This window comes from Myotis myotis, unplaced genomic scaffold (assembly GCF_014108235.1).
Source record: "Myotis myotis isolate mMyoMyo1 unplaced genomic scaffold, mMyoMyo1.p scaffold_m19_p_9, whole genome shotgun sequence".
Taxonomy (NCBI): Eukaryota; Metazoa; Chordata; class Mammalia; order Chiroptera; family Vespertilionidae; genus Myotis; species Myotis myotis.
Genome location: NW_023416401.1, coordinates 69,649,963 through 69,675,248, shown reverse-complemented (window position 1 = coordinate 69,675,248; position 25,286 = coordinate 69,649,963). Strand labels below are relative to the sequence as shown.

Genomic DNA, 25,286 nt, shown 5'->3' with positions numbered 1-25,286 from the left:
CTCCTAGAGGTGGGTGGTCTCTCAACTGGAGCACTATAGTGCCTAGCATCAGCAATACAGAGCGGGTGAAATCTGATTTTTCTATCTCAGTGAGCAGAGAACTCAGAAGCAGGTTTCTATCTGCAGACGGAATACCACACAGTTTCACTGTATGCTTCATTGCTCCGTTAACATTCTGCTTCAGTAACAAGAGTAGTCCACAGGGACCTTGATTATCTCACTACCTTATAGGCTATTGTTCTGGTCTACTACATTGAGGGCATTATGGTAGGAGTTACAGAGCAGAAGGAGGCATGTATTCTCGATATCAGGGTAGGACACAGGAATGTCATATGGTGATAGATGAAACCTATGAAAATACAGTTTCTAAATATCCAATGGTCTGGAGCATGTGAAAGAGTACATCCAAAGGTAAGTCAAGTTTTTGCATCATTTTTACTACTAAGAAATAAGCACAAACACTGATGGGTATGTTTGCATATTTCTCTGACCTATATACATGAACTGAAAGGTTGGGTGACCAGTTTACTAGCAGAGAAAAATTTGTGCCTGGTTAATCAATGGCTTTTCCCAATAGATGGCATCAGCCAGAAGTGAATGAATGCAATGATATAACCTCACTTGGCATGAAGAAGGTAAATCTGTCCAGGGGGGCAGAATAGTGAATAGTATATTTTGGGTCCACTGGGGGCCCGTAAGGAGAGAGTGCCACACACACACACACACACACACACATATATTCATAGGCAGAAACTCAGAAGGAATGGTGATAAGACATTGAGCAAAATTAGATAGAGTAAAAATATTTGTATCTTATGTGAATATTCTCCAAAAGGCTCTTTTAAGTTTTTTTTTTTTATGAGCTGAACAAGATGACCTGCCCTGGCCAGTCTCTTTCCCCAGCTGCCCATTTACCTGCTCATGAGCCATGTGGTCATGGTGGCAAGAATGCTTGGACTCAACAACATGGACTTAAACTCACTAACGCTGAGCTCTACCAAGTGCTCAATTTGTCAGCAGCAGCAATTAATGTGAGCTTCCCCACAGTCCTCATCACAGAAAGATGGACCAGCAGAGGTGAGTGGATTATATTAGACTTCTTTCATCACAAAGAAGGCACTAGAATGGACTCTTATTCAGGATTTAAATGTCCCCACTTTACCTGCCATATTTATGTAAGCCACATCTTACTGCAGGCCTCATTCATCATGACCACCACAGTGCTTCTGACCAAGAAACTCATTTTATGAACTAAGGCAGTGAACTCAAAATTCAATGACCCTACCGAGCAATCAAGTAAGGTTCAACGCAGCTGGCCTTATACAATGATGGAAAGATCTACTGAAAATTTAGTTATGATACAAATGGCAAGGCAGGACCTTGTAATACTTGGATTAAGATATATTAACATACTGTGACCAGCAGAAAAATGTGTTCTCTTGGCTAGAGTACATGGTTATTGGAATCAGGGAATGAAAATGGGAAGTTACTAAAAGGTAATGAGAAGGAAGACAACCTCACAAAGGCCGGGCCATTGAAGGTTCAAATCCCTCAGAAATAAAGGTCTGGATCACTTTGCCAGGTAAGGAATGCCAATTAGCAGACTTATTGGTTAAGGACAAAGGAAAAATGAAATAAGTATTAGAAGAGGAAAGATATAAACACTAGCTCTTTATTTCATGTGCTGGCTAGAGATATTATAATGGTAGCATCTTCCTTTACTGTCTTCCTTGCTGTATCATGTATATCTATATGATAAGGAGCCAGGGTCATAATGATGGAAGGTTCAACCAGACCGGAAGTCAGTGTTGGGTTGCCATGCACGAATTTCGTGCACTGGGCCTCTAGTATTCATATATTAACTAAGTTTTTGACTTTCTACTTCCTTACTATTTTATTCAAGATATGTTGACAATAGTTAACTTTATGATTGCGTCAATAAGTTAACAAATACAAGCTGTGAATGAACTAGTAGAAGAATAAACATCACTCAGAACTAGACCTGGAGCTAGAACTTGAGACTTTGGGTTATCTCTCTTGGAGGAGATGCTGAGCACATTTCCTTGTAGTTAGGAGAGTTGTGTAGTTGGCAATAGTTTGCTATTGTTTTAAAGTTTATTAAAGAGGACAAACTTCCATGAATATTTTTAACTGGTGGCTACCCACCTCAAATTTTTGACCATCCTCTCCCTGAGTTTTGCTAACTTTCCACATTTGTAAGCCCCACTTTCCTAAGGTAAATGACAACTATTTTGCATCTCCTGGCTCACCTGCAACTAGGGTACAGCCATAGGATCTGGTTTTTCCTTGCAGAAACTTCAGAAGGAGCATCCAGGTGACAGGCAGTCAACTTCTGCTGACTGGGGGCAGCAGCTGACCCCTGGTCCTGAGCACCACAGACAGCAGCTGGAATGGTGCCTGTACCACAGCTGTGTCCACCTTGAGGCTGAGGCTGCGCAGATTGCGTAGTTTCAGAATGGGGCTGTCTGGCCCTCCCACAGGTAGATCCTGTGAGCTACCTAATACCTTTAATCATCTTCTTCTCTAAAGAGCCAGTCTCAAGCAGAAATGGAATTAAATAAAGGCTATTAGGCAACTAAGGTTCCTAACCACAAAAGATTTTAAGCTGGAGACTATCACATTTTGTTTTTCAAAGGCCACTTTGGCAGCAGAGGTGTAGATGAGCTGGAAGGAAAATCAGGAAGGCTGTGGCAGGAATTCAAAAGCTGTTAAGAAGGGCCTTGACCAACAAGCGACAAAAGGAAAAAGAAGAGAAACCAAGATGGCGGCATAGGTTAACACCGGAGATTGCTGCCTCGAACAACCATTTCAGAGATATAACTAAAGGACAGAACGGACATCATCTAGGACCACAGGAAGGCTGGCTGAGTGGAAATTCTACAACTAGGAGGAAAGAGAATATCATACCCAGACTCAGAGGAGGCGCAGTGCTGAAGTGAAATACTCAGGTGCGGAGTGCGCGCGCGGAGCGGGCTGGCGGCGAGGGCGCGGTTGTTGTTTTCAATCAGGAGGGAGTTTCAGACTCTGAGCTCCAGATCCGGGCGAGTCTCTGGGGACCCAAACTCAAACGGGAGAAGCGGGACTGTCTGGCTTCAGTCGGAACTCGAAGGCAGCTTTCTCTCCGAGGTTTGCAGCGGTTGCTGGGACTCTGAGAGGCAGAGCACCTAGGGACGGAACTGAGAGCAGCCATAACTGCTTGCTTTGCCCGCCCTGTAGATCCCCAGGGACCCGCCCCGCCCAAGCCCTGCTCAGAGCCATTTGCCAGATAGCCTCAGGCAAACGCTAGATTAGCACCGCCCTAGAGATCCAGCACAGAAGCTCTCCCACTGCAGACACAGCTGACTCTCATAGCCAGTTAGCCTGGAGGTCAAATCACCCCTGGTATTGCCGACAACAATCAAGGCTTAATTACAACAAGACTGCGCACAAAGACCACTAGGGGGTGCACCAAGAAAAGATAAAAAAATGCGGAGACAAAGAAACAGGATGCAAATGTCAGAAATGAAAGATATAGAGCTCAAAACCACACTTTTAAGGTCTCTCAAGAACTGTCTAGAAGCTGCCGATAAACTTAGTAAGGCCCTCGAAAAGACTGGTGAGACCGCCGATAAATGTAGTGAGATCCTCAAGAAATCTAATGAGAACCTCGATGTTGTGATAAAGAACCAACTAGAAATTAAGCATACACTGACTGAAATAAAGAATATTATACAGACACCCAACAGCAGACCAGAGGAGCGCAAGAATCAAGTCAAAGATTCGAAACGTGAAGAAGCAAAAAACACCCAACTGAAAAAGCAAAATGAAAAAAGACTCCGAAAATACGAAGATAGTGTAAGGAGCCTCTGGGACAGCTTCAAGCGTACCAACATCAGAATTATAGGGGTGCCAGAAGATGAGAGAGAGCAAGATATTGAAAACCTATTTGAAGAAATAATGACAGAAAACTTCCCCCACCTGGTGAAAGAAATAGACTTACAGGTCCAGGAAGCGCAGAGAACCCCAAACAAAAGGAATCCAAAGAGGACCACACCAAGACACATCATAATTAAAATGCCAAGGGCAAAAGACAAAGAGAAAATCTTAAAAGCAACAAGAGAAAGAAACCCAGTTACCTACAAGGGAATACCCATACGACTGTCAGCTGACTTCTCAACAGAAACTTTGCAGGCCAGGAGGGAGTGGCAAGAAATATTCAAAGTGATGAATACCAAGAACCTACAACCAAGATTACTTTATCCAGCAAAGCTATCATTCAGAACTGAAGGTCAGATAAAGAGCTTCACAGATAAGGAAAAGCTAAAGGAGTTCATCACCACCAAACCAGTATTATATAAAATGCTGAAAGGTATCCTTTAAGAAGAGGAAGGAGAAGAAAAAGGTAAAGATACAAATTATGAACAACAAATATGCATCTATCAACAAGTGAATCTAAGAATCAAGTGAATAAATAATCTGGTGATCATAATAGAATCAGGGACATAGAAAGGGAATGGACTGACTATTCTTGGGGGGGAAAGGGGTGTGGGAGATGTGGGAAGAGACTGGACAAAAATCGAGCACCTATGGATGAGGACAGTGGGTGGGGAGTGAGGGCGGAGGGTGGGGCGGGAACTGGGAGGAGGGGAGTTATGGGGGGAAAAAAGAGGAACAAATGTAATAATCTGAACAATAAAGATTTAATTTAAAAAAAAAGGAAAAAGAAAAAGAAATTAAGAAGAAAAAGACAAAGAAAAAAATGCAAAGGTGAACAAGGGCTGTAAATATGTAGTTCAGTTAATTAATACATAAGAACAGAAACAGAAATAAAAATCAAAGAGCAAGATATCTTTTTTAAATGTTGGTGTGTCAGACTTGCAAAAATTAAAAACACTGGTAATACCCAATACTGGCAAGTCTAAGGGGGAAAATATTAAAGAGGTGGGATTGACAGTGAAGTCTTTTAAAAAAATTTTCTTACAACATTAAGTTTTACAGAATCTACTGGAATAACATTTCAGGCGGCCTAAAAAAGATGAGATTACTAGCAAATGTCTGTGCTATGCTATTTGCTGATTAGTTTATGAACAGTCATTGTATTCCTTTATATTATATGACTAACGAAATGGCCTCACAGCCATTTATGCTATTTTTTTTAGAAAGAAAAGTCAGAGCATAAAAGATTACTTTTATGAGCGTAATCAGCAAAGTTATCAGCCTTTAGCATTATGTGTTCGATATTTGTGCCATGATGAGTGAGGTACATTACTGTTACACGAATTTGGAAATGATAAAGGTGAAAAACACGTGGAAATGAGAAAAGACATCCAATTTATACAAAAGCATGAACCACCCACATTCGTCCAAACCACCAATATGGTAATATGGTAATGACAGGTCTTTCTAGTTTCAAGGATCATGAGACACAGAGCTGAATGCTGAGGGGAAACAGGAAAGGCCTATGGTTAGCGGCTTTGAAATTGCTTTGAAAAAGACACTTAAGTAAGATCATTTAAGCAGCTAAGAACAGGCAGTTAGATAAATGTCTAGAGATGTCGCTGGTCCTCTGAGGAAAGAGTAAAAGGATGTATTCAGTTCCTGATTTTTGTGCAGCTGTTAAACAATATAAGGTGGCGGTATATTATTGTGTCTATGCACTTCATCCCTGCTAGTGCGTAGGGCCTAGAACATGAGGAGCCTTGGGCATCTGGGAAAAGCAGCCTTGTGGTGGAGAGGGGCAAATAAAGCCCTTACCTTTTAGAAATGAGTTACTTTAGTATAAGGTTAAGCACTACAACCAAAAGCCCAGTTATCTATTTATGCTCTTGAGTTACAAGGTGACAAAGAATCAATCTTAACCAATAAAAAGGAGGGAGAAAGGCAGGTAATCTGCTTATAAAACAATTATGACACAATATGGCAAATGTTATAAAAGTGTTAAGTGCCAGAGAGGGGGGAACTGAAGACGACTTTGGAGAAGTAATATCTGAGTTGGGTCTTAAAAGTTTTTTTAAAAAAAGTATTCCAGATAAAGGAGAAACCTGTAAGCACAAAGGCACAGAGGGATAAAGAACGTAGGTTTGCAGGAAATAGAAAGGGAAGCAGCAGGAGGAGACAAAGCAGGACAGGTAGGTTATGGCAGGCCCTGACCTTACTAGGAAGAGGAAAGGTATAACCATGTACATAATTTATTATCTGAACAAACACGTATAAAGTACCTACCACCAGCCAGGAAATGTGCTCTGTGGTGGAGATATAATAGATAATATAAGAGGCAGAACCTGTCTTTGGGTGGCTCATACATTTGCGGAGAGATAAGACAATAATCAAATAATGTGAAAAGTTCAGAATGCTCATGGGCCTGGAACAGGGCACCTGTCAACAGGATAAGCTCCCTGAGGAATAGACTTTGAGCAGAGAGCTGAAAGAAGCATAGGAGAAGGGGAAGACAGGGGGCAAAGGGCCCAACATGAGGAGAAGAACGAAGCTTTGGAAGAAAGAAATTAATTTTGCTGGAGTTGGATGAGGAAAAAGTGGTACAAGATGAGGCTGGAGAGGCAGCTATCCCAGGGATCTTGGTCTTCATCCTGGGAGCTTTGGGGAAATCCTGCAGAGGTGACAGGATTAGACCTATGATTTTAAGGGATTACACCAACTGAAGTGTTGATAGGAGGTGACGCATTGGCCACAGCACATGCAAGGAAGCCAGCTAGGGGGTTGCTGCAGTTGTCCAGGTGAGGCAGGAGGATGGACTGGTTGATGGCAGCACAGAAGGGGACTGGCTAAGATGTGCACATCAAAAGACATGCTCAATTAAGAAGTAGGAAGGAGAGGAAAGATGATGCTGTCATATCAAGTTTACGTTCAAAGAGGGACACTTAGCCATTTTTCTAAAGAGGGTTGCAATATCATCATCATCCTGCCTCCTCCCTCTAGCAATCCTTACTATAAAGAAGGCCAGCATTCATCACGCTGGTGGTTGCTGGTGGCTGGTGATCTCAGAAGCCTCCATGAGGCAACTAAACAAGGTTTCTCTTTGTTTGGGGTTGTAAGTTAAGTAAACCAAGTCCAAGGCAAATGACAAACTGAGAAAATCTTTAGCAACATATAAAACATACAAAGCATTAATATCCTTAAGAAGCTCTTACATGCCAATAAAAATATGCACTTTAAAATAAAAGTGATATAAAAAAACCAAAGTTTGGGCGAGAAACCAAGATGGCGGCATAGGTAAACACCTGAAATTGCTGCCTCGCACAACCACTTCAAAAATACAACTAAAAGACAAAACAGACATCATCCAGAACCACAGGAAGGCTGGCTGAGTGGAAATTCTACAACTAGAAGGAAAGAGAAAAGCACACTGAGACACAGAGGAGGTGCGGAAGTAAAGTGCAGAGGTACGGTACAGCGCGCGGGGAAAGGGGCTGGCAACAGAGGACGCCGATGTCTTTCGCAATCGGGAGGGAGGCACAAGCTCCCCATGGCCCTGACTCCAGTTCCGGGTGAGTCTCTGGGGACCCAGACTCACACGGGGAGAAACTGGACTGTCTGGCAGCGGGCGGAACTCGAGGATGGCTTTCTCTCAGAGGTGCTTGCAGTGATTATCAGGATACTGAGACCCAGGACCTCTTAGGGCAGGACTGAGGATCAGCCATAGCTGTTTGCTCTGCCCTGTTGATTCCCTGAGACCCCGCCGCACCTAAGCTGTGAGCAGAGGCTTTTGCATATGAATGGGCTGGCCCTTTGAGATCTAAAATTACCTAACAAACTGCAGCTGGGTCAGAAAGACCCAGAACATCCAAGAGAAGGCCCAAGGCCCCACAGCAGCTTTCATTGCTTCACAACTGGGCCTCATCTGGGCACCTCCAAAACCCAAACAAGGAAGAGGAACCTGCAGACTTCTCGGTAGCTCCTGCTGGGTAGCCTTGGGAAGAGGCTAAATTAGCACCTCCTTAGAGATCCAAGTGCCAGTGTACCCAGTGGTCAGAGTGGGACCATCCAGATTACAACTCCTCAGATCCATAAGGGACACACTCAGGGGGCAGACTCAGGGAGCACCAAAGCCCCACTGAAGCAAGTCTTGCCCCATAAGGGTGTCTTCAGCACAGAAGTTCTCCCACTGCAGACACAGCTGATTCTCACAGACAATTGGCCTGGAGGTCAATTCCTCCCAGTGATACCTACAACAATCAAGGCTTAACTACAACAAGACTGTGCACACAGCCCACAAAGGGGTGCACCAAGAGTGTCCACCTCAGGTAATTTGGGAGGCTGAGCCACTGGGCCCTATAGGACACCTAGCACAGAAAGCCACTCTATCAACACAGGGAAGAATAATAAATGCGGAGACAAAGAAACAGATCACAAATGACAGAAATGGAGGAAAGCAAACTACTGGGTATAGAGTTCAAACCTACAGTTATAAGGTTTTCAAAAATTTTCTAGAAACCGCTGATAAATTTAGTGAGACCCTTGAGGATATGAAAAAAGACCAACTAGAAATTAAGCATACACTGACTGAAATAAAGAATAATATACAGAGATCCAACAGCAGACAAGAGGATCCCAAGAATCAAGTCAAAGATTTGAAATACGAAGAAGTAAAAAACACCCAACCGGAAAAGCCAAAAGCAAAAAGAATCCAAAAATATCAAGATAGTGTAAGGAGCCTCTGGGACAACTTCAAGCGTCCCAACATCCGAATTATAGGGGTGCCAGAAGAAGAGAGAGAGAGCAAGATATTGAAAACCTATTTGAAGAAATAATGACAGAAAACTTCCCCTATCTGGTGAAAGAAATAGACTTACAAGTCCAGGAAGCGCAGAGAACTCCAAACAAAAGGAATCCAAAGAGGACCACACCAAGACACATCATAATTAAAATGCCAAGGGCAAAAGACAAAGAGAAAATCTTAAAAGCAGCAAGAGAAAAACAGTCAGTTACCTACAAGGGAGTACCCATATGATTGTCAGCTGATTTCTCAACAGAAACTATGCAGGCCAGAAGGGAGTGGCAAGAAATATTCAAAGTGATGAATACCAAGAACCTACAACCAAGATTACTTTATCCAGCAAAGCTCTCATTCAGAATTGTAGGTCAGATAAAGAGCTTCACTGATAAGAAAAAGCTAAAGGAGTTCATTACCAAACCAGTATTATATGAAATGCTGAAAGGTATTCTTTAAGAAGAGGAAGAAGAAGAAAAAGGTAAAGATAAAAATTATGAACAACAAATACATATCTATCAACAAGTGAATCTAAAAATCAAGTGAATAAAAAATCTGATGAACAGAGTAAACTGGTGAATATAATAGAACCAGGGGGCATAGAAAGGGAGTGGACTGACAATTCTTGGGGGGAAAGGGGTGTGGGGGGTGTGGGAAGAGACTGGACAAAAATTGTACACCTATGGATGAGGACAGTGTGGGGGGGGGTGGTAAGGACAGAGGGTGGGGTGGGAACTGGGTGGAGGGGAGTTATGGGGGGAAGAAAGAGGAACAACTGTAATAATCTGTACAGTAAAGATTTATTTAAAGAAAAAAAACAAAAAACCTACGTTTGCAAATATGTACATCATCAGGATGTTCACTGCACCATGGTTTACCACAGTAAAAATAAAATATCAGATGCATCCAAATGTTCGACCAATAAATTAGAGAATGAACACTTATACTATGCAGTCATTAAAAATGGTGATGTGGATTCCGAATGGCCAAAACAATTTTGAAAAATTGATAACTAATCAGGAGACTCATACTTCCTAATTTCAAAACATAGTACAAAGTGATGGTAATAAAAAAGCTATGGTATTGGCTTAAAGACAAACATATAGACCAGGGGTCCTCAAACTACGGCCTGCGGGCCACATGCAAATACAAATATTGTATTTGTTCCCGTTTTGTTTTTTTTACTTCAAAATAAGATATGTGCAGTGTGCATAGGAATTTGTTCATAGTTTTTTTTTAAACTATAGTCCGGCCCTCCAACGGTCTGAGGGACAGTGAATTGGCCCCCTGTTTAAAAAGTTTGAGGACCCCTGATTATATTATAGACCAACGTAATAGAACAGAGAGCCCATAACTAAATCCTCACATTTATGATCAAGTGATTTTCAATAAGGGTGTAAGACTATTCCATGAGGAAAAGACAGACTTTTCAACAAATGATGCTCAGACAAGTGGATATCTACCTATGAAAGAGTGAAATTGGACCCTCACCTTAAACCTTAGCTCAAAATGGATCAAAGACCTAAATGTAAAAGCTAAATCTGTAAAACTCTTAGAAGTAAAAATAGGAAGAAGCTTCATGACACTGGATTTAGCAATGATTTCTTGGCTATGACATCAAAACCACAGGCAACAAAGAAGAAATAGACAAATTGGCTACGTTAAAAATAAAAACATTTGTGTGTCAAAGGGCACTAACAAGAGAATAAAAAGGCAGCCCTAGTTGATTTGGCTCAGTGGATAGAACGTTGGTCAGTAGACCAAAGGGTCCCGGGTTCAATTCCGGTCAAGGGTATGCACCTTGGTTGCAGGCTCCTCCCAGACACGGGCCCTGATTGGGCTCATGTGGGAGACAACCAATTGATGTGTTTCTCTCACATCGATGTTTCTCTGTCTTTCCTTCTCTCTTCTACTCTTCCTAAAATTCAATGGAAAAATATCTTTGTTTGAGGATTAATAAAACAAAACAAAACAAAAAAAGAGTTAAATTTAAAAAAGAGAGAATAAAAAGGTAACCCAGAGAATGAGAGAAATATTTGCAAGTCATGTATCTAATTAAGAGATTAATATCCAGACTATATAAAGAACTCCTATAACTCGAAAACAAAAACAAAAAAAACCCCAAACAACTCAATTAAAAAAAAGGTGAAGGAGCCCTGACTGGTTTGGGTTAGTGGATAGAGCGTTGGCTGGGGGACTGAAGGGTCCCGGGTTCAATTCTGGTCAAGGGCACATGCCGGGTTGCAGGCTCGATCCCAGGAGGAAGTGTGCAGGGGATAGCCAATCAATGATTCTCTCTCATCATTAATGTTTCAATCTCTCTCTCCCTCTCTGAAATCAATAAAATACATTTTTTAAAAACGGGCTAAGGACATAAACAGGAATTTCTCCACAGAAGATATACAAATGGCCAAGAAGCACATGAGGAGATTCTCAACATCACTCCTTATTAGGGAACTGCAAATCAAAAACACAATGAGATATCATTTCACATCTATTGGATGGCTATAATCAAAATAACAGAAAATAAATGTTGGCAAGGTTGTGGAGAAATTGGAACCCTCGTGCACTGCTGGTAAGAATGTAAAATGGTGCAGTCACTATGGAAAACAGTATGGCAGCTCCTCAAAAAAAATCAAATACAGAATTACCCAATGACCCAACAATTCCACTTCAGGTGGAATATACCCAAATAATTGAAAGAAAGGACTCAACCAAATATTTGTATTCCAATGTTCATAGCAACATTATTCACAATACTCAAAGGAGGAAACAACTTAACTACCCAACTACTTCACTGACAAATGAGTAGATAAACAAAATGTGATGTATATTATTATATACAGTCATGCAATGCCTAATGACAGGGATACATTCTGAGAAATGTGTCCTTAGGTGATGCTGTCATTGTGTGAACACCACGGTGTACTTATACAAACCTACATGGTATAGCCTAATACTATAACTACATGTGCTTTACCTTTACATGACTGGCAGCACAGTAGGTTTGTTTACACCACCATCACTACAAACAAGAGAGTAATGTGTTACACTCAGATGTTAGTGGCTATGATATCACCAGGCAACAGGAACTTTTCAGCTCCATTATAATCTTATGGGACCATCATCAGATATGTGGCCCACCGTTGATCAAAATGTCATTATGTGGTACATGATTGTATATTTATATATTAAACATATATTTATTTACTAGTGGTTGCCAAATATATATATTAGAATAGTGGCTGCCAGGGACTGGGGAAAGGAGTAATGAGTAATTATTATTTAATAGGTAAAGAGTTTCAGTTTAGAATGATGAGAAAGTTCTAGAGATGGACGGTGGTTATGGTTGCACAACAATGTGAACGCACTAAACATTGGTATTGTATATAGCTGAAAATAGTTAAAACACTAAGTTTTATGCTATGTATAGTTTACCATAATAAAACAAAGTTTTTAAAAATGGTGATGTACATGTCTTAAAGGACTTCTTTATAATGAAAGGTGGAAAAATAGGTTACAATACTGTTTGTACAGTGAAATCACTTTTCTGTTTAAAAACAAACTTCTTGCCCACATGAGCCCAAAAAAGTTTTCATTTTCATCTTGGGGCTAGAGCTGTGTTCCCTGTGTGTGAGGGAGGCTGGGAAACTGTATTTAGTTTTCTGCACTTATCAGGAGAGGAAGGATGGGTGGCAGACCAAGCCACTGCCACACCAGGGATTGATGTCCTGAAACCCACTCTGTCCCTTTTCCTTTTGTATCAGTTAGCAAGTGAGACTAGCACATCTGCTCAGTGCAAAGAATGCTACAAAGATTGCAAGCTCCTATGGCTCTTCACAAGATTTATACTACTTCTAAGTGACAAACCAGAAAGTACCATCTAAACAATACTGTTTGGGTAAACTTAATGTCTGCCTGCTTATGAGCTGTGCCAGGTAAACACTTAAGATCAAGTATCCCTTTGACGGGGGGTAACACCATTCCTTTCCTAAAGAGATGTGTGCAGTAGCATAATCCAGTTCACAGTAGTCCAGCACTGTCCTCTGACTGTATTTGTACCAGAAAGAATGCTATGAAATGCTGACTTAGTAAAAACTTAAAAACACAACGACAGGCCAGAAAGGAGTGGGCTGGGAGTCAGAAGAGCTGGGTCTGAGGACAGGTTTTGCCACTTGCCACCCGAATACTCTATCATTCATCATGTTACTGAATCTATGTATCAGACTCTGGGCTATGTACTGGGAGGAGAAGGGAGGATGGAAGTGCCAAATATACAAGATAATCTGTCCTCAATAACAAGATCTTTTATTTGGGCAAGCCCCTTCATCTTGCAGACCTTCAGCCTTTTCATCTATAACTCAGACATTACCAGTCTCAAAGTGTTATTGGGAAATAGGGTAATGATATTTCACCCTTAGTGCCCTTGACGTGCTGGGCCACATAAGGCCTTGCTGTGTGTGTGTGTTGGGGGGAGGGGAGGAGTGTTCCATGCATTATAGGATATTTAGTGGCATCCCTAGCTTCTACCCACTAGATGCCAGTAGTTCCCAGGCCACTGCTCCCACCCAGTTACGACAACTAAAACTTTCTACAGACATTACTAAATGTCCCCTGAAGCAAAATTCACCCTAGTTGAGAACCTCTGAAATCGGGTGACATATATGAAAACATTTTAAAAAGCACAAAGCTCCAAATCAAGTCAGTTTTAATGTAAATCCATTTATAAGATTACTTCTAAAAAAAACCCTTTTAGAAATTTACAGTTTCCCTGGGAATGTTTTATTTTCTATTTTCATATATTTTGCCCACCATTAAAAACCCTTCAGGGCTTTTTGGCTAATTTTCTTTACCCAAACAAAGCATCTTCACTAGAACACATATTTTAAATGTATCACTTTACTAACATGACAGTCAGAGTCAAACATAATTGTCATTTCTACAAAGCAGACATTTTATCCAAAATTAAAGTGCTCTGTGCCTACCTTTTAAGGACAAGGGACTGGATCTTGTGAATTCTGTATTTGACGGCCTGTGCTGTTTACGAACTTCCAAGTACTCCTTAACTCTTGAATTAATGGTTTCTTTTAACAGTAAACAGATTTCCTATAGCAAATTAAAAAATTAGAGATAACTTTCTGATTTAATACAATGCAAAAAAAAGTCAACATCATGCACATTAAAAAGTTAACAGTGAACATTTCACCCTGTTTGCTTGTTTAATTAGCTATGAATGCTGAGAAGAATGTTTTATGTACTTATAGAGAATACTGGAGATGCAAATTTGCTACTAAGGTTTATGGGCCCACTCTGTGATCTGAGAAATTCATTTAATTTTTCTTTGCTTAGTTTCACATTTCTAAAAGGAAGATAAAAACACCTCAATGTAAAAATGAGAGTGCCAGCCCTAATTGGTGTGGCTAGGTTGGTTGGAGTGTACTGAATGGTTGTGCATTCGATCCCTATTTTACCCAAAATTAAAGTGCTCTGTGCCTACCTTTTAAGGACAAGGGATGGATCTTGTGAATTCAGGGCACACAAGGGAGGCAGCCAATTGATATATCTCTCACACTGATGTTTATCTTCCTTTCCCTTGTTCCCTCTCTAAAATCAATTAAAATAATTTTTAAAAAATTATAGTGCCAAGGTGATGAAATCAGTGAGGTGAAGACTATATTCATGTAAATATCAACCAGTTCTATTGAGACATTGAGAGCCCCAAGCAAGTGCTCACAATGGCCAGACAGAAGACTGTGGATGAAGGAAGGAGCCAGGGAATATTCAGAGGGAACCCTGACACCAACCCACTCAACGGGGCAGCCCCCAGAGCTTAATGTGGGGATAAATACAAGGCACAGTGTCACCAGATCCTCCAATTTGTTCAAGAGGAACCAGAAACTTCTATTTCACACAAAAATTTCCCATTTTTCAAATGTGGTTCTAAAACTTAAAATCTAAACACTGCCATTCATTAGTTTCTGGCCTCAGGTTTACAAATCTACCAAAAAAGGGAAAAGCATTGAGTAGTGAATTGAATAGCAAACTGGAAATCAGTAATCTGATTTTTCCCCATACTCTTGTTGATCATACTGTATGTACCCATTTGCACTATATACACCTATTAATGATTAAAATAATTTAACTTTTCATATTTCTCTAAAGTAGATTAATATTTATTAGATAACAGAAGCTCATGGTTTTAATTCAATGTCAATATACCATACCACAGCAAATTTCTACAGCTGTCTATTGTTTTTATGTATCAATCCTATATAACAAAAGGCTAATATGCAAATCGGCCCAACGGCAGAATGACCAGTCACTATGACGCACACTGACCACCAGGGGAGCAACACTCAGCCAGAAGCTGGACTCGGCGGCAGCGCTAAGCCGTTAGTTGGACATCCCCCAAGGGCTCCCGGACTGCGAGAGGGTGCAGGCTGGGCTGAAGGACCACCCCCCGACACACACACTCCCCACACCCCCCCGCCGAGTACACGAATTTCATGCACCGGGCCTCTAGTGTTATTTATGAAAAGAAAAACAAAACTTTAAAAGTACAAACATGCACTGGGAAGAAACTGTCCACATTAGCCATACTAGCAGAAAGGTATAATTTAATGTAGGAAAAGGAAAAAATGCACACTAATCTAAATTTCTTAGATTCAGACATGATGTATAAGGACTGATAATTCTGGTTCAATTCCCAAAGACTCTGAAGAAGGCTCAGAGTTGCCGAGGTCACCTCAAACCTGTTCCACTGGTTTCTTGCAATGCCATCTCAGATTAATCTCTTAGAATCTTTATAAATTAAAACAAGAACAAAGTTTTAAGTTGCTTCAGAGGGCAATGAGAGCCAAACTTGACTTTTATTGTAAACACATGTACTTCTCAAACAGTATAGAAAAGACTAGATTTAACTCACAAATGTGAGTTTTTAGGTAATATACAAAACTGGTCCCCTCTCTTCTACTCTCATTTTGCAGCCCAAAGATGCAGTGCCTTGTGGAATACAGAAATATGCGTTTACAGTTGAGTGTCTTGGCATTGTTCACACAACAGAAAGGCTGCCTTGCCTCATACTGTTGTTTTAACAATTAAAGAATTTTGCTTCACATGCAGGGTTCAACGATGACTGAGCCTGAAAATATGTCAAAGACATACATGGAAATAAGAATTGTTAAAATTTGGCCATAAATGCCCTATAAGGCTAGAACTAAAAATAGCATGACAAAAATAAAGCAAAGGCCATACACACAAACTTTCTCCCTATAGTTACGGGGCTTTCCTTCAATGAGTCAGGTTTGACAAACGGAAGGTAGACCACGTGCAATGTAGTCAAGATACCCTAGTAACTGACCACACCACACTTAGCAAAGCATTCTCTTCAGAACCAGAGCAGTGCAAGAGAAGACAAATTCCCAGGGAAACTGGAGGGGCAGATGAGAAGACCAAGTTAAAATCAATGAGCAAGAGAGATACATACAGAATCTCTAGGCTAACAGGGGCTCATGTTTGCTTTTTTAAGTTTGCACATAGAACAGTTTGAGTTCAACTGTTTGGGTACACAGACTACTTGTGCTGGACTCTAAATAAACATATGTTTAATACATGTAATTAGCTCCTTTTTCTGAAAAGGAACTGCATATTCTTAAGACTTTTACTATATAAAGTGGCTATTAAAATGCAATCAAATTGATTGCTCATGAAATCTCAAGCATGAGATAGATGATCTAATGATGAAAAAACGAAAGCACTGAGACACTGAACATAGGATGAAGCCATATAGTACTTTTCTTGACTAGCTTTTCTCCCTACCACCCTCATCTCTCTCTCTCTCTCTCTCTCTCTCTCTCTCTCTCTCTCTCTCTCTCTCTCTCTCTGTCTCTCTCTCTGTTTTATACACACACAGTTGTCCAAGAGCAATTTTTAATGTTAGTGGACATACATTAAAGAAATTTAAAGGAACTTCGCTTTGGGAGCAAAGCCCAGCTTTTTGGCATGACTCGCCCTCTTGCAGCTGCCACTGTAGCGAGGTCTGCAGGTCCGATCGTGCACTGAGCATCTTTGCTAAGTCATGCCCTGCTGCTCAGATGTAGGTACTAGGTGGAGTGGCACAGCTGTGTGTGGCACCCTGGAAAAATCTAGCCTCACGCTTTGGCTAGGAGGTGATTCACATACCCACAGCTTTATTTTAAAGCCTTCCAAATAAACTGACTCTTGGCAAAACTGACTGAATATCAACAGAAATCTCTGAGGCTAAGGTGGTAAAGTTGGGAGAATTATAGAGGGAAATATGGATTCTAGAGTGCTGTTAATGTAAGTCAAATCAGAAGCCTTTTGGGGGAGGTCCCCTTAGTCACTTTGGGGAATGAACTGTTTTGAACTGAATCATGGGGATGTGTGTTGGTAAGCCAAAGCTTGGAATTATATGAAGGTGAGCTGTAGTAGGAGATGCTGGCCTACTAAATATTAAGTCTTGATGAGAACAAAGCACAGTTATTTACCTGAAGGGTAAATCCCATGATACAGGATCTTGCGCCTTCCTTCTCCCAGTTTCAGACCACTACATATTATGAAATTATGACAGCAAAGTCCCCTAATGATTTTATAGCCTTTTGATTGAAAATGGTTTTTTTGGGAGATTTTTTTTTTTTCCTAGTGATCTCCAAAAGCTGACTGAAAAGTTATCACAGTAAAGGTGTGTGTGTGTGTTTGTCATTAGCACTAGTGTCTTCTCTAGGCACCATCTTTTAATAAAACTTAGTTTTATTTTTAGCTCTAAGAAGCTTTGTGACAAATGAATATCATAGACACACAAAGTGTATAATATTTTGAAAGTTACTTAAAGGCCATTGATTGCTTCGCTGTCTGTGCTCAGTAAGCAGGGATCTGAAGAAGGAAGCACAGCATGGGATGAGAGTTGATGCACCTTCTGACCCTCTTCCAAGGCAGCACTCGGGTGGGGAGCAGATACAGAGCCAGGAGTGACTCAGACAGCTCTGTGGAACCCTCTCATTGCAGATGAGGAGGCCGAGGCCAGGGAGGTCAGATATCATGCTCCCAGTCAAACAGCTATTCACTGTACTGCCTCACCATCCCTTAGCGACTGAGTGTGGTGAGAGAAGGAACGCTGTTAAACATCTCTGCACTTGTTGTCACAGGCTCATGCTAATAAAAGGCTAGTGGAAGATAAAAGTGCACAAGACTGGGACTTCACACAGGTGTGACAGATCAGCCTTGTGTGAGCCCCCACACCTGCTCCAGGTGCTCGGTCCATCCTGCACAACCAATCAGATTAAAATCCCTGCTTACCTGGAATAGTCACTTTAACTTCTTCTTGTAATACTGAGTACCTCTGCCCTCAAAACAAAGAGGTAGGAACTTTCTGGTTTAAATGACAGAGTAACATATGAAATGTATGAACCTGTCAGTGTCTGAAGGAAAATAAAAAAGCAAGCATATGTCTGCCATTGGGAAGATAACACCTATTTTTCAAGGATAAAATCTCACTCAATATTCTTGTCCACCAATTAAAATGAAAGCTTAAGAGGGCTAATATTTCTCCTAGCAATGGCTACTTGTATTTAGATAGTGAAAAGTCTTGTGGTACCTCTTTGTTCTGTTCAGAAAACCAGCTGGTGTCTTTGTTTGATCCTTGCGGTGAGATGTGAAGATCCACCAGGACAGCAAAATCTCCGCACTGAAAGATAGCAAAGGCAGATTCAGCTCACACCCAGCAAACGATGAGAGGAAACTACACAAATTCCTATGTGGCTGCTCATGAAATAGCAACGAAGTCCACTACTAGACAGAAATGTTCATAGCAGGGCTATCAGTCATAACCTATTACTCTTTGCAAGCTTAGTATTTAAGGTAGAAATGCTAAGGAGAAATGTCATTTTAAATCAGGATAGAAAAGACAACATATTTATCTCTGGGCTATGCCTTGAGGGGGATGCCCAGGCATCCAGAGGCAATTGGAAGACGTTCAAACACTGGAGAAGTAAAATAGGTCAGAATTAGGTGGGCTCCAGGGAAGAATGATTCTGTGAACAGCCAGCAGAGTTCTTTCTTCTAGCTAGGAGAGGACAAATATGTAAGCTCCTGTATTTTTAGGCAGAAAAAAGGATTGGCAGGAACAATGCACCTTGGAATAGAAATGGAAGCACGAATGGAAGAAAAGAACCAAAGAGAGAAAGGCAGATGCTGAATGACAGTTATCAAAACTACATAAGTTTCATTCACACCCTACAAACTGTATACAAGGCCTGTCTTCTTTCTTATTCTACTAGAGGCCCAATGCACTCCAATGCAGGAGTAGGCCTTTCTTCCCCGGGGGCAGGCGCCTTCTCTCTGGCACCTGGGACCTGGGCTTCCCTCAGGGGAAGGTTGTGGGGAAGGTTGTCTGGAAGGACATCTGGTCTAATTAGCATATTATGCTTTTATCATTATAGATAGGCTAGTGCTGTGTGACACCTGTGAAAAAAAATGGAAATATTGTATCTGCACTGGTTAACAGGGTAGCCAATAGCCATACGGACACTGAACACTTGAAATCTGGCGATTGTGATCCAGAAGCTAAATTTTTAATTTTTATTTGGTTTTACTTTAGACAGCCACACATGGCTAGCAGCTGTGACATAGCTACAGACTCTGTAAAGAGCTGTAGCCTTAGAAATCCTCAACCTTATGAATAACTTCTGAGAGTCTCAGGATAACTGTGGAAGACCTACCTTAGAAAGGAATAGAAGACCAAGACCAAAGGTAGAGGGTAGTCTAAGAGGCCCAGAGGGTCTGTTTATGGCCCATAAGAAAAAACACTTTTGTTTTGGCTAACAGGTTTTGTTTGTTTTTATTTTAAATTCTGTGCAATAGGTGAAAAGAAAGTATTTATAGTTGGTGTGAGAATACCAACTATAAATATGGAAAAAAATAAAAGGAGACCTACCTCACACCATACACAATAATTAATTTGAGATGGATCATAGACCCAAACATAAAAACCAAACTATCTTCCTGACTTTGGGGTAAGAAAAGATTTCTTAGACAGGACCCTGAACCAGAAAGCACTAAATATAGAAAACAAAATGGTTCAATTGGACTTGTCAAATTTTAAAACTTTTGGCCATCAAAAGATACCACTAACAAAAGGAATACGTGTGTAATAGACTGGGAAAAAAATACTCATTAATACACATATCTGACATAAAAGATGGGCATCCATGCCCTGGCCCCTGTGGCTCAGTTGGTTGAGTGTCCGCCCATGCACTGAGAGGTTGCTGGTTCGATTCCTAGTCAGGGCACATGCCCGGGTTTGCAGGCTCAATGCCCAGGGGCATTGAGGGGCAGGAGATAGCCAATCAATGTTTCTTTCTCTCCCTCTCTAAAATCAATAAAAATATATTTAAAATTTTTAAAAGATGGGCAAACAAAATATGTAAAGAACTCCTACAAATCCAAACAAACCCCACAAACAATCTCAACTTTAACAGACACTTCATAAATAAGAAAAACAAATGGCTAATAAATAGATGAAAAAAGTGTTCAACATCAGTCATTAGACAAATGCAAATTAAAACCACCAAGAGATACATCTATATACCTCTGAGAATGACTACAATTAAAAAGACTGACACACCAAAACTTGGTAATGATGTGGAGCAACCCAAACTCTCACACATTGCTATTGGGAATGTAAACTGGCCAACAACTCTGAAAAATAGTTGGTCAGTTTCCTATAAACATACATTTATTGACTGACTGAGCCAGCAATTCCATCTTATGTATTCACCAAGAGAGATAAAACATGCGTGCACAAAAAGACTTGGAAGAAAATGCTCACAGAAGTGTTATTCATAATAGCCCAAGTCTATCTACAGGAGTATATTTATTCAATGGATATATTCATTCAACTAGACTACTGATACACTCAACATGGACTAATCTCTAAAAAATAATGTTAAGCAAAAGAAGCCAGGCTAAAATATATATTGTAGGCTTCCATTTATATAAAGTTCTAGAATAGCAAAACTAAGTCTATGGTCAAAGCAATCAGAACAATGATTGCCATAAAATATACACAAACAGATGATAAAATACATTTTTTTTAAAAAAAACACAAAAAACCCAAAACAGAGTAACTGCCTAGGTAGAAACTGACTGAGAACGGGCACAAGAGAACTTAATGTGGTGATGGGAATGTTAAATATCTTGATAGCATATGTGCTATCAAGTTCCTTTCCTTGTCTAGAAATAATACATCAACAATAAACAATGCTTTTAAATGCTGAGTAAAACTATGTTCATATTTGTTAACAGTTATTTAAAATGTAAGTATTATGTCCCAGAAAATGTGTGGGTATTTTGGGGAAACCAAAGTGAAGTTCACTGGGTAATAAATCATGAGGTATGATGAAAGTTGATCTCCCCTAATGTCAAACGGTACAGTGTGACACACTGCACTGCAGTTTAGTGTGTTGCAACAGGCATTTTATGTTAGTGAAAGAGAATCTTGAAATGGGATTAAGAAATATCAGTGGGTCACATGGTAAAGTGGAGTATTGTTTTAGGAGTGTACTGAGTTATGATGTAAAGCCCATTTCTTATTGTGGGCTGTGGTCAAAACTGTTTGAAAACCATACTCAAATATACTGTTATTTTAAAAAATTCCTTCACAACAATGATTATACATTTAACCTTTAAGGAGTATGCTGCCACCAGGTGGAGGTCTTTTGCCACAACTACATGATCTTAGCCAGGGGTTATTAACCTCTCATATGCCATGGACCTCTTTGGCAAGCTCTGAAGCTGATAAAAATTGTGATATAGTAATGTATGTACTTGTTTAAGGCATTGGCTCTTGTCAGCTAGTGGTGGATATAACTACTATAAATCCAAAGTAGTGATAAACATAAGCTATATATTCAGACTAGAGGCCTGGTGCACAAAATTCGTGCACTTGGGGGGGGGGAGGCGGGGGGAGGAGCCTTAGCCGGGCCTGCGCCCTCTCACCCTCTTGTAGTCCAGGAACCCTCAGGGGATGTCCAACTTCACAGAGGCAGGAGAAGCTCCCGCCACTGCCACTGTGCTCACCAGCCGTGAGCCCAGCTTCTGGCTGAGCAGCACTCCCCCTGTGGGAGCGCACTGACCACCAGGGGGCAGCTCCTGTGTTGAGCAGGATCAGGCCAAAACCAGCTCTTGGACATCTCCTGAACGGCCCTGGATTGCGGGAGGGTGCAGGCCAGGCCAAGGGACCCCACCGGTGCATGATCAAGGCTGGGGAGGGATGCGGGAGATTGGCCAGCTGGGGAGGGACTGTGGGAGGGCTCCAGGGAGTGTCCAGCCCATCTTGCTCAGTCCCAATTGGCCAGACTCCAGCAGCAAGCTAACCTACCAGTCGGAGCGTCTGCCCCCTGGTGGTCAGTGCACGTCATAGCAAGCGGTTGGGCAGCCTCAGCATATCATTAGCATATTATGCTTTGATTGATTGAACGGACGACCGGACACTTAACATAATAGACTTTTATTATATAGGATATGTGCCACAACTATAATACAATATGAAAAGAGATTTTATTTCTAATGGTGACAAATATTGCTAATACTATTATGTTCTGAATACCTCACTCATAATAAAAAATACATTTATTAGAACTTGGTCAAAATAAAGATGTTAACTTTCTTTCCCACCCAAGTTCATGGACCCTGTGAATTCTACCACAGGCCTGCTGAGGCTCCACGGGTTGCAGAATGAGAGCCCCTCCAAAGCAGTGAGGTGTGCCTCAGACATTGCTAGTGGATGCAAAATGTAATGTAACACATTGTAGTGGGTGTTCTACCCTGACTCCTCTTTGCTTCCCCTTCTTCATTAGCAAAAATAATTTTTAAAATAGTAAAAAAAAAATACCATGATGCTTCAACAATCGCGACTGATACTATGTAATAGTAACTTTCTAAAGAATTAAATAGCAAGGTCCAATTTGGTATTTTCTCATCATTTTACAACTTTGATCCCAAATAACTTAGTGTAAGTTTGATCATAAACAGACTGATTAGAATGCCTCTTTAATTTTTTAAAAATAAATCATCGTCTTACTCTGGTGCTCAAACTTTCCCAGGATTTCTGCCAGACTCCAGCTCGGGGCAGGCATGCAGCCCCTCCCCCACAGCAGGCTCTCCCTCTGCAGCCAGTTCTGAGTTCCCCAGCAAGCTCTCTCCAACTCCCACACTAATCAGAGGTATTTTGCCTTTCTAAAGTTCCTGCTCTCAGAGCTTTGCTGCTGCTTTTCTCCCAGGAGTAAACAGAAGTTGGGGAAGAAAAAAAAAAGAAGCCTCTCACTGCTGCCAGGAGCACAGCCTCTCCTCCTCCTTAATTAGGAGGTTATTTCTACTCTCAGCAGATAAACTCTCCAGCTCTCTTCTGGGGCGGGGCAGGAGGAAGCAACACCACGCTAGACATCACATCTTTCTCAGGCCAGAGCTGCTCTTTAATAGGACAAAGGCCACTCAAAAGAGCTGCACCTCCCAGGCCCTGGGTTGTGAGTAAACAGACCAGGGTCTGGTCCAGCTTCTAGCCCCCTCCACCCAGAAGTTTCGGCCAAAAACCTAGACATTAACCCTAACTCCTCCCTTTCCCTAACCCTCCACACTCACCAAGTCTTCCAGATTTTACTTCTTAAAGAGCTAAACACACCCCTCCTCTCTTGTTCTCAGAAGAGAAGCAAAAGGCTTCTCTTGGTGTCTGGTAGGGGAACCTCTCCATGTCCCTACAAGAGCAATCTCAAACATACTATGCAAGCCGTGGGCTCCTTCTGGGGCGGTGAGCATAACACACAGTCTCTAATGAGGCCCCATCTCCCACCGTCTCCCACTATCCCGCACTGCTCTCGGGTACCTGCTTTTTTGCCCTTGGCTTCCAAAGCACCTCAGTGCTCCTGTGCTTAGTGAATTCCTAGGCAGCCTTGAGCCCTAGCAAGAGTGTGGGCAACTCTGGGGAACTTTTCTGAATGGCCTGTCCCGCCCTCCTCTGGATCAGGCGCATGCTTCATGTGTTCACTTATTTCCCCATTTAATGGCTGGTCCCTGTAGGGGCTTCCCCTACTAGACTGTTTCCTCCTTAGTAAAGACCAGGTCCTCACCTCAGTCACTCCACATTCCAGAGATTAGCACAGTAAAGACTCAGACTAAGTGCTTAATAGTTAATGAAAAGGCCCTGGCCAGTGATCTCAATGGTTAGAGCATCAGCCAGCCCACCCAAGTGTCTTGGGTTTAACCCTTTGAGTGCCAACCAATATCCTAGGAACTATGCTAAAATTGCCAAGGCATTTTTGCTGATTTTACAGCAGTCTAGGAAAAAAATTATGAATCGCAAGTAAATGAAGTTACATATTCAAAAACTCAAGGAAACCTTTACTACATTGACATATTTAGCAATATCATCATCACTAATAAAAGCAGACTTAGAACTGGACGCCATTTTGAAGCTTTGATAGTGCTCCTGGCACTTTTGGCAAAAGACAGGGGGAGCGAGATTGCGCTCCCCGGCACTCTAGGGGTTAACTTCAGGTCAAGGGCAGTTACCTGGGTTGCAGGTTAGTTCCCCACTCAGGTCAGGGCATGTGCAGAAAGCAACCAATCAATGTGTCTCTCTCTCACATTAATATCTCTCTCTCTCTCTCTGACTCAGTCTCACTTTCTAAAAAAAATCAATAAAAAAAATACCCTTGGGTAAGGATTTTAAAAAATTTAATGAAAATGAAAGGAAGGAGGAAAATGACAGGAAAAATGAGCTCTGAATTTTAGGCAAACCACAGCCTTATCTTCATACCAAGGGCTCTGAACTCATTCTAGTGACAAGGCCACTCTGATTCAGCCCAGGACACTGATATGTCCCAGAACAACTTCCTCCCTCCTCATTCTGGAGTGGCGACAACTATGTCATCACCAGTGACAACCAGTCATTTTCCATATTTTGAAAAAAAAAAAAAAGAATACAAGGATCCTAGGATTACCTCATCCTAAACCCACAGCCAACCAAGCATGTTGGTGATTTTTCCTACCTCTTCCATAAAAATTTCAAAGCTGCGACTTAACTTCAACTATTTCCAAGTCTTCAGAGGTGGACTTGTCTTCTGATTTTACATTAGATGTAAAATAGAAGTAAAATGCTAACATGTAGACATCACGAAAGCAGGTTCAGAACTCTGAGATATATGGAAGGTTTCCCACAACCTCTCATTCATTCATTTATTCTCCATGGACCTTCATAGGGGCACCTGGCCAGACCCCGAGGGAGGGAGGGGAGCAACAACAGAGCACTGTAGAAAGTGTGATCACAGCACACACCCAAGGGCCAGAGGTAGCTGAGTGGCAATGGTGCCTGAGGGAAACCAGGGAAGAGGGCCTGATGTCTCAGCTAAACCCTGAGAAAGAGGGCAAACGGTGGAAGAAGAACAACAAGTAGCACCCACATAGGAAAAGAGGCCTGGATGGGGTGCTCTGGGGACAGGAGTTTGATCATGCAAAAGCAAAGCAACAGAGGAAGCCAACCAGGTGG

General features: G+C 41.4%; 1 protein-coding gene across 1 annotated transcript in view; it reads right to left on the bottom strand.

The window, feature by feature from the left end:
- Positions 1-25,286, bottom strand: part of LOC118663645 (SLX4 interacting protein) — a 194,863-nt gene that overhangs the window by 60,707 nt on the left and 108,870 nt on the right. Inside the window, exons 4-5 of the mRNA XM_036323486.1 lie at positions 18,342-18,431; positions 13,714-13,834 (exon numbers count right to left, since the gene is read on the bottom strand). Of these exons, the coding sequence (XP_036179379.1) occupies positions 13,714-13,834; positions 18,342-18,431 (211 nt within the window). The remainder of the gene's footprint in view (positions 1-13,713; positions 13,835-18,341; positions 18,432-25,286) is intronic.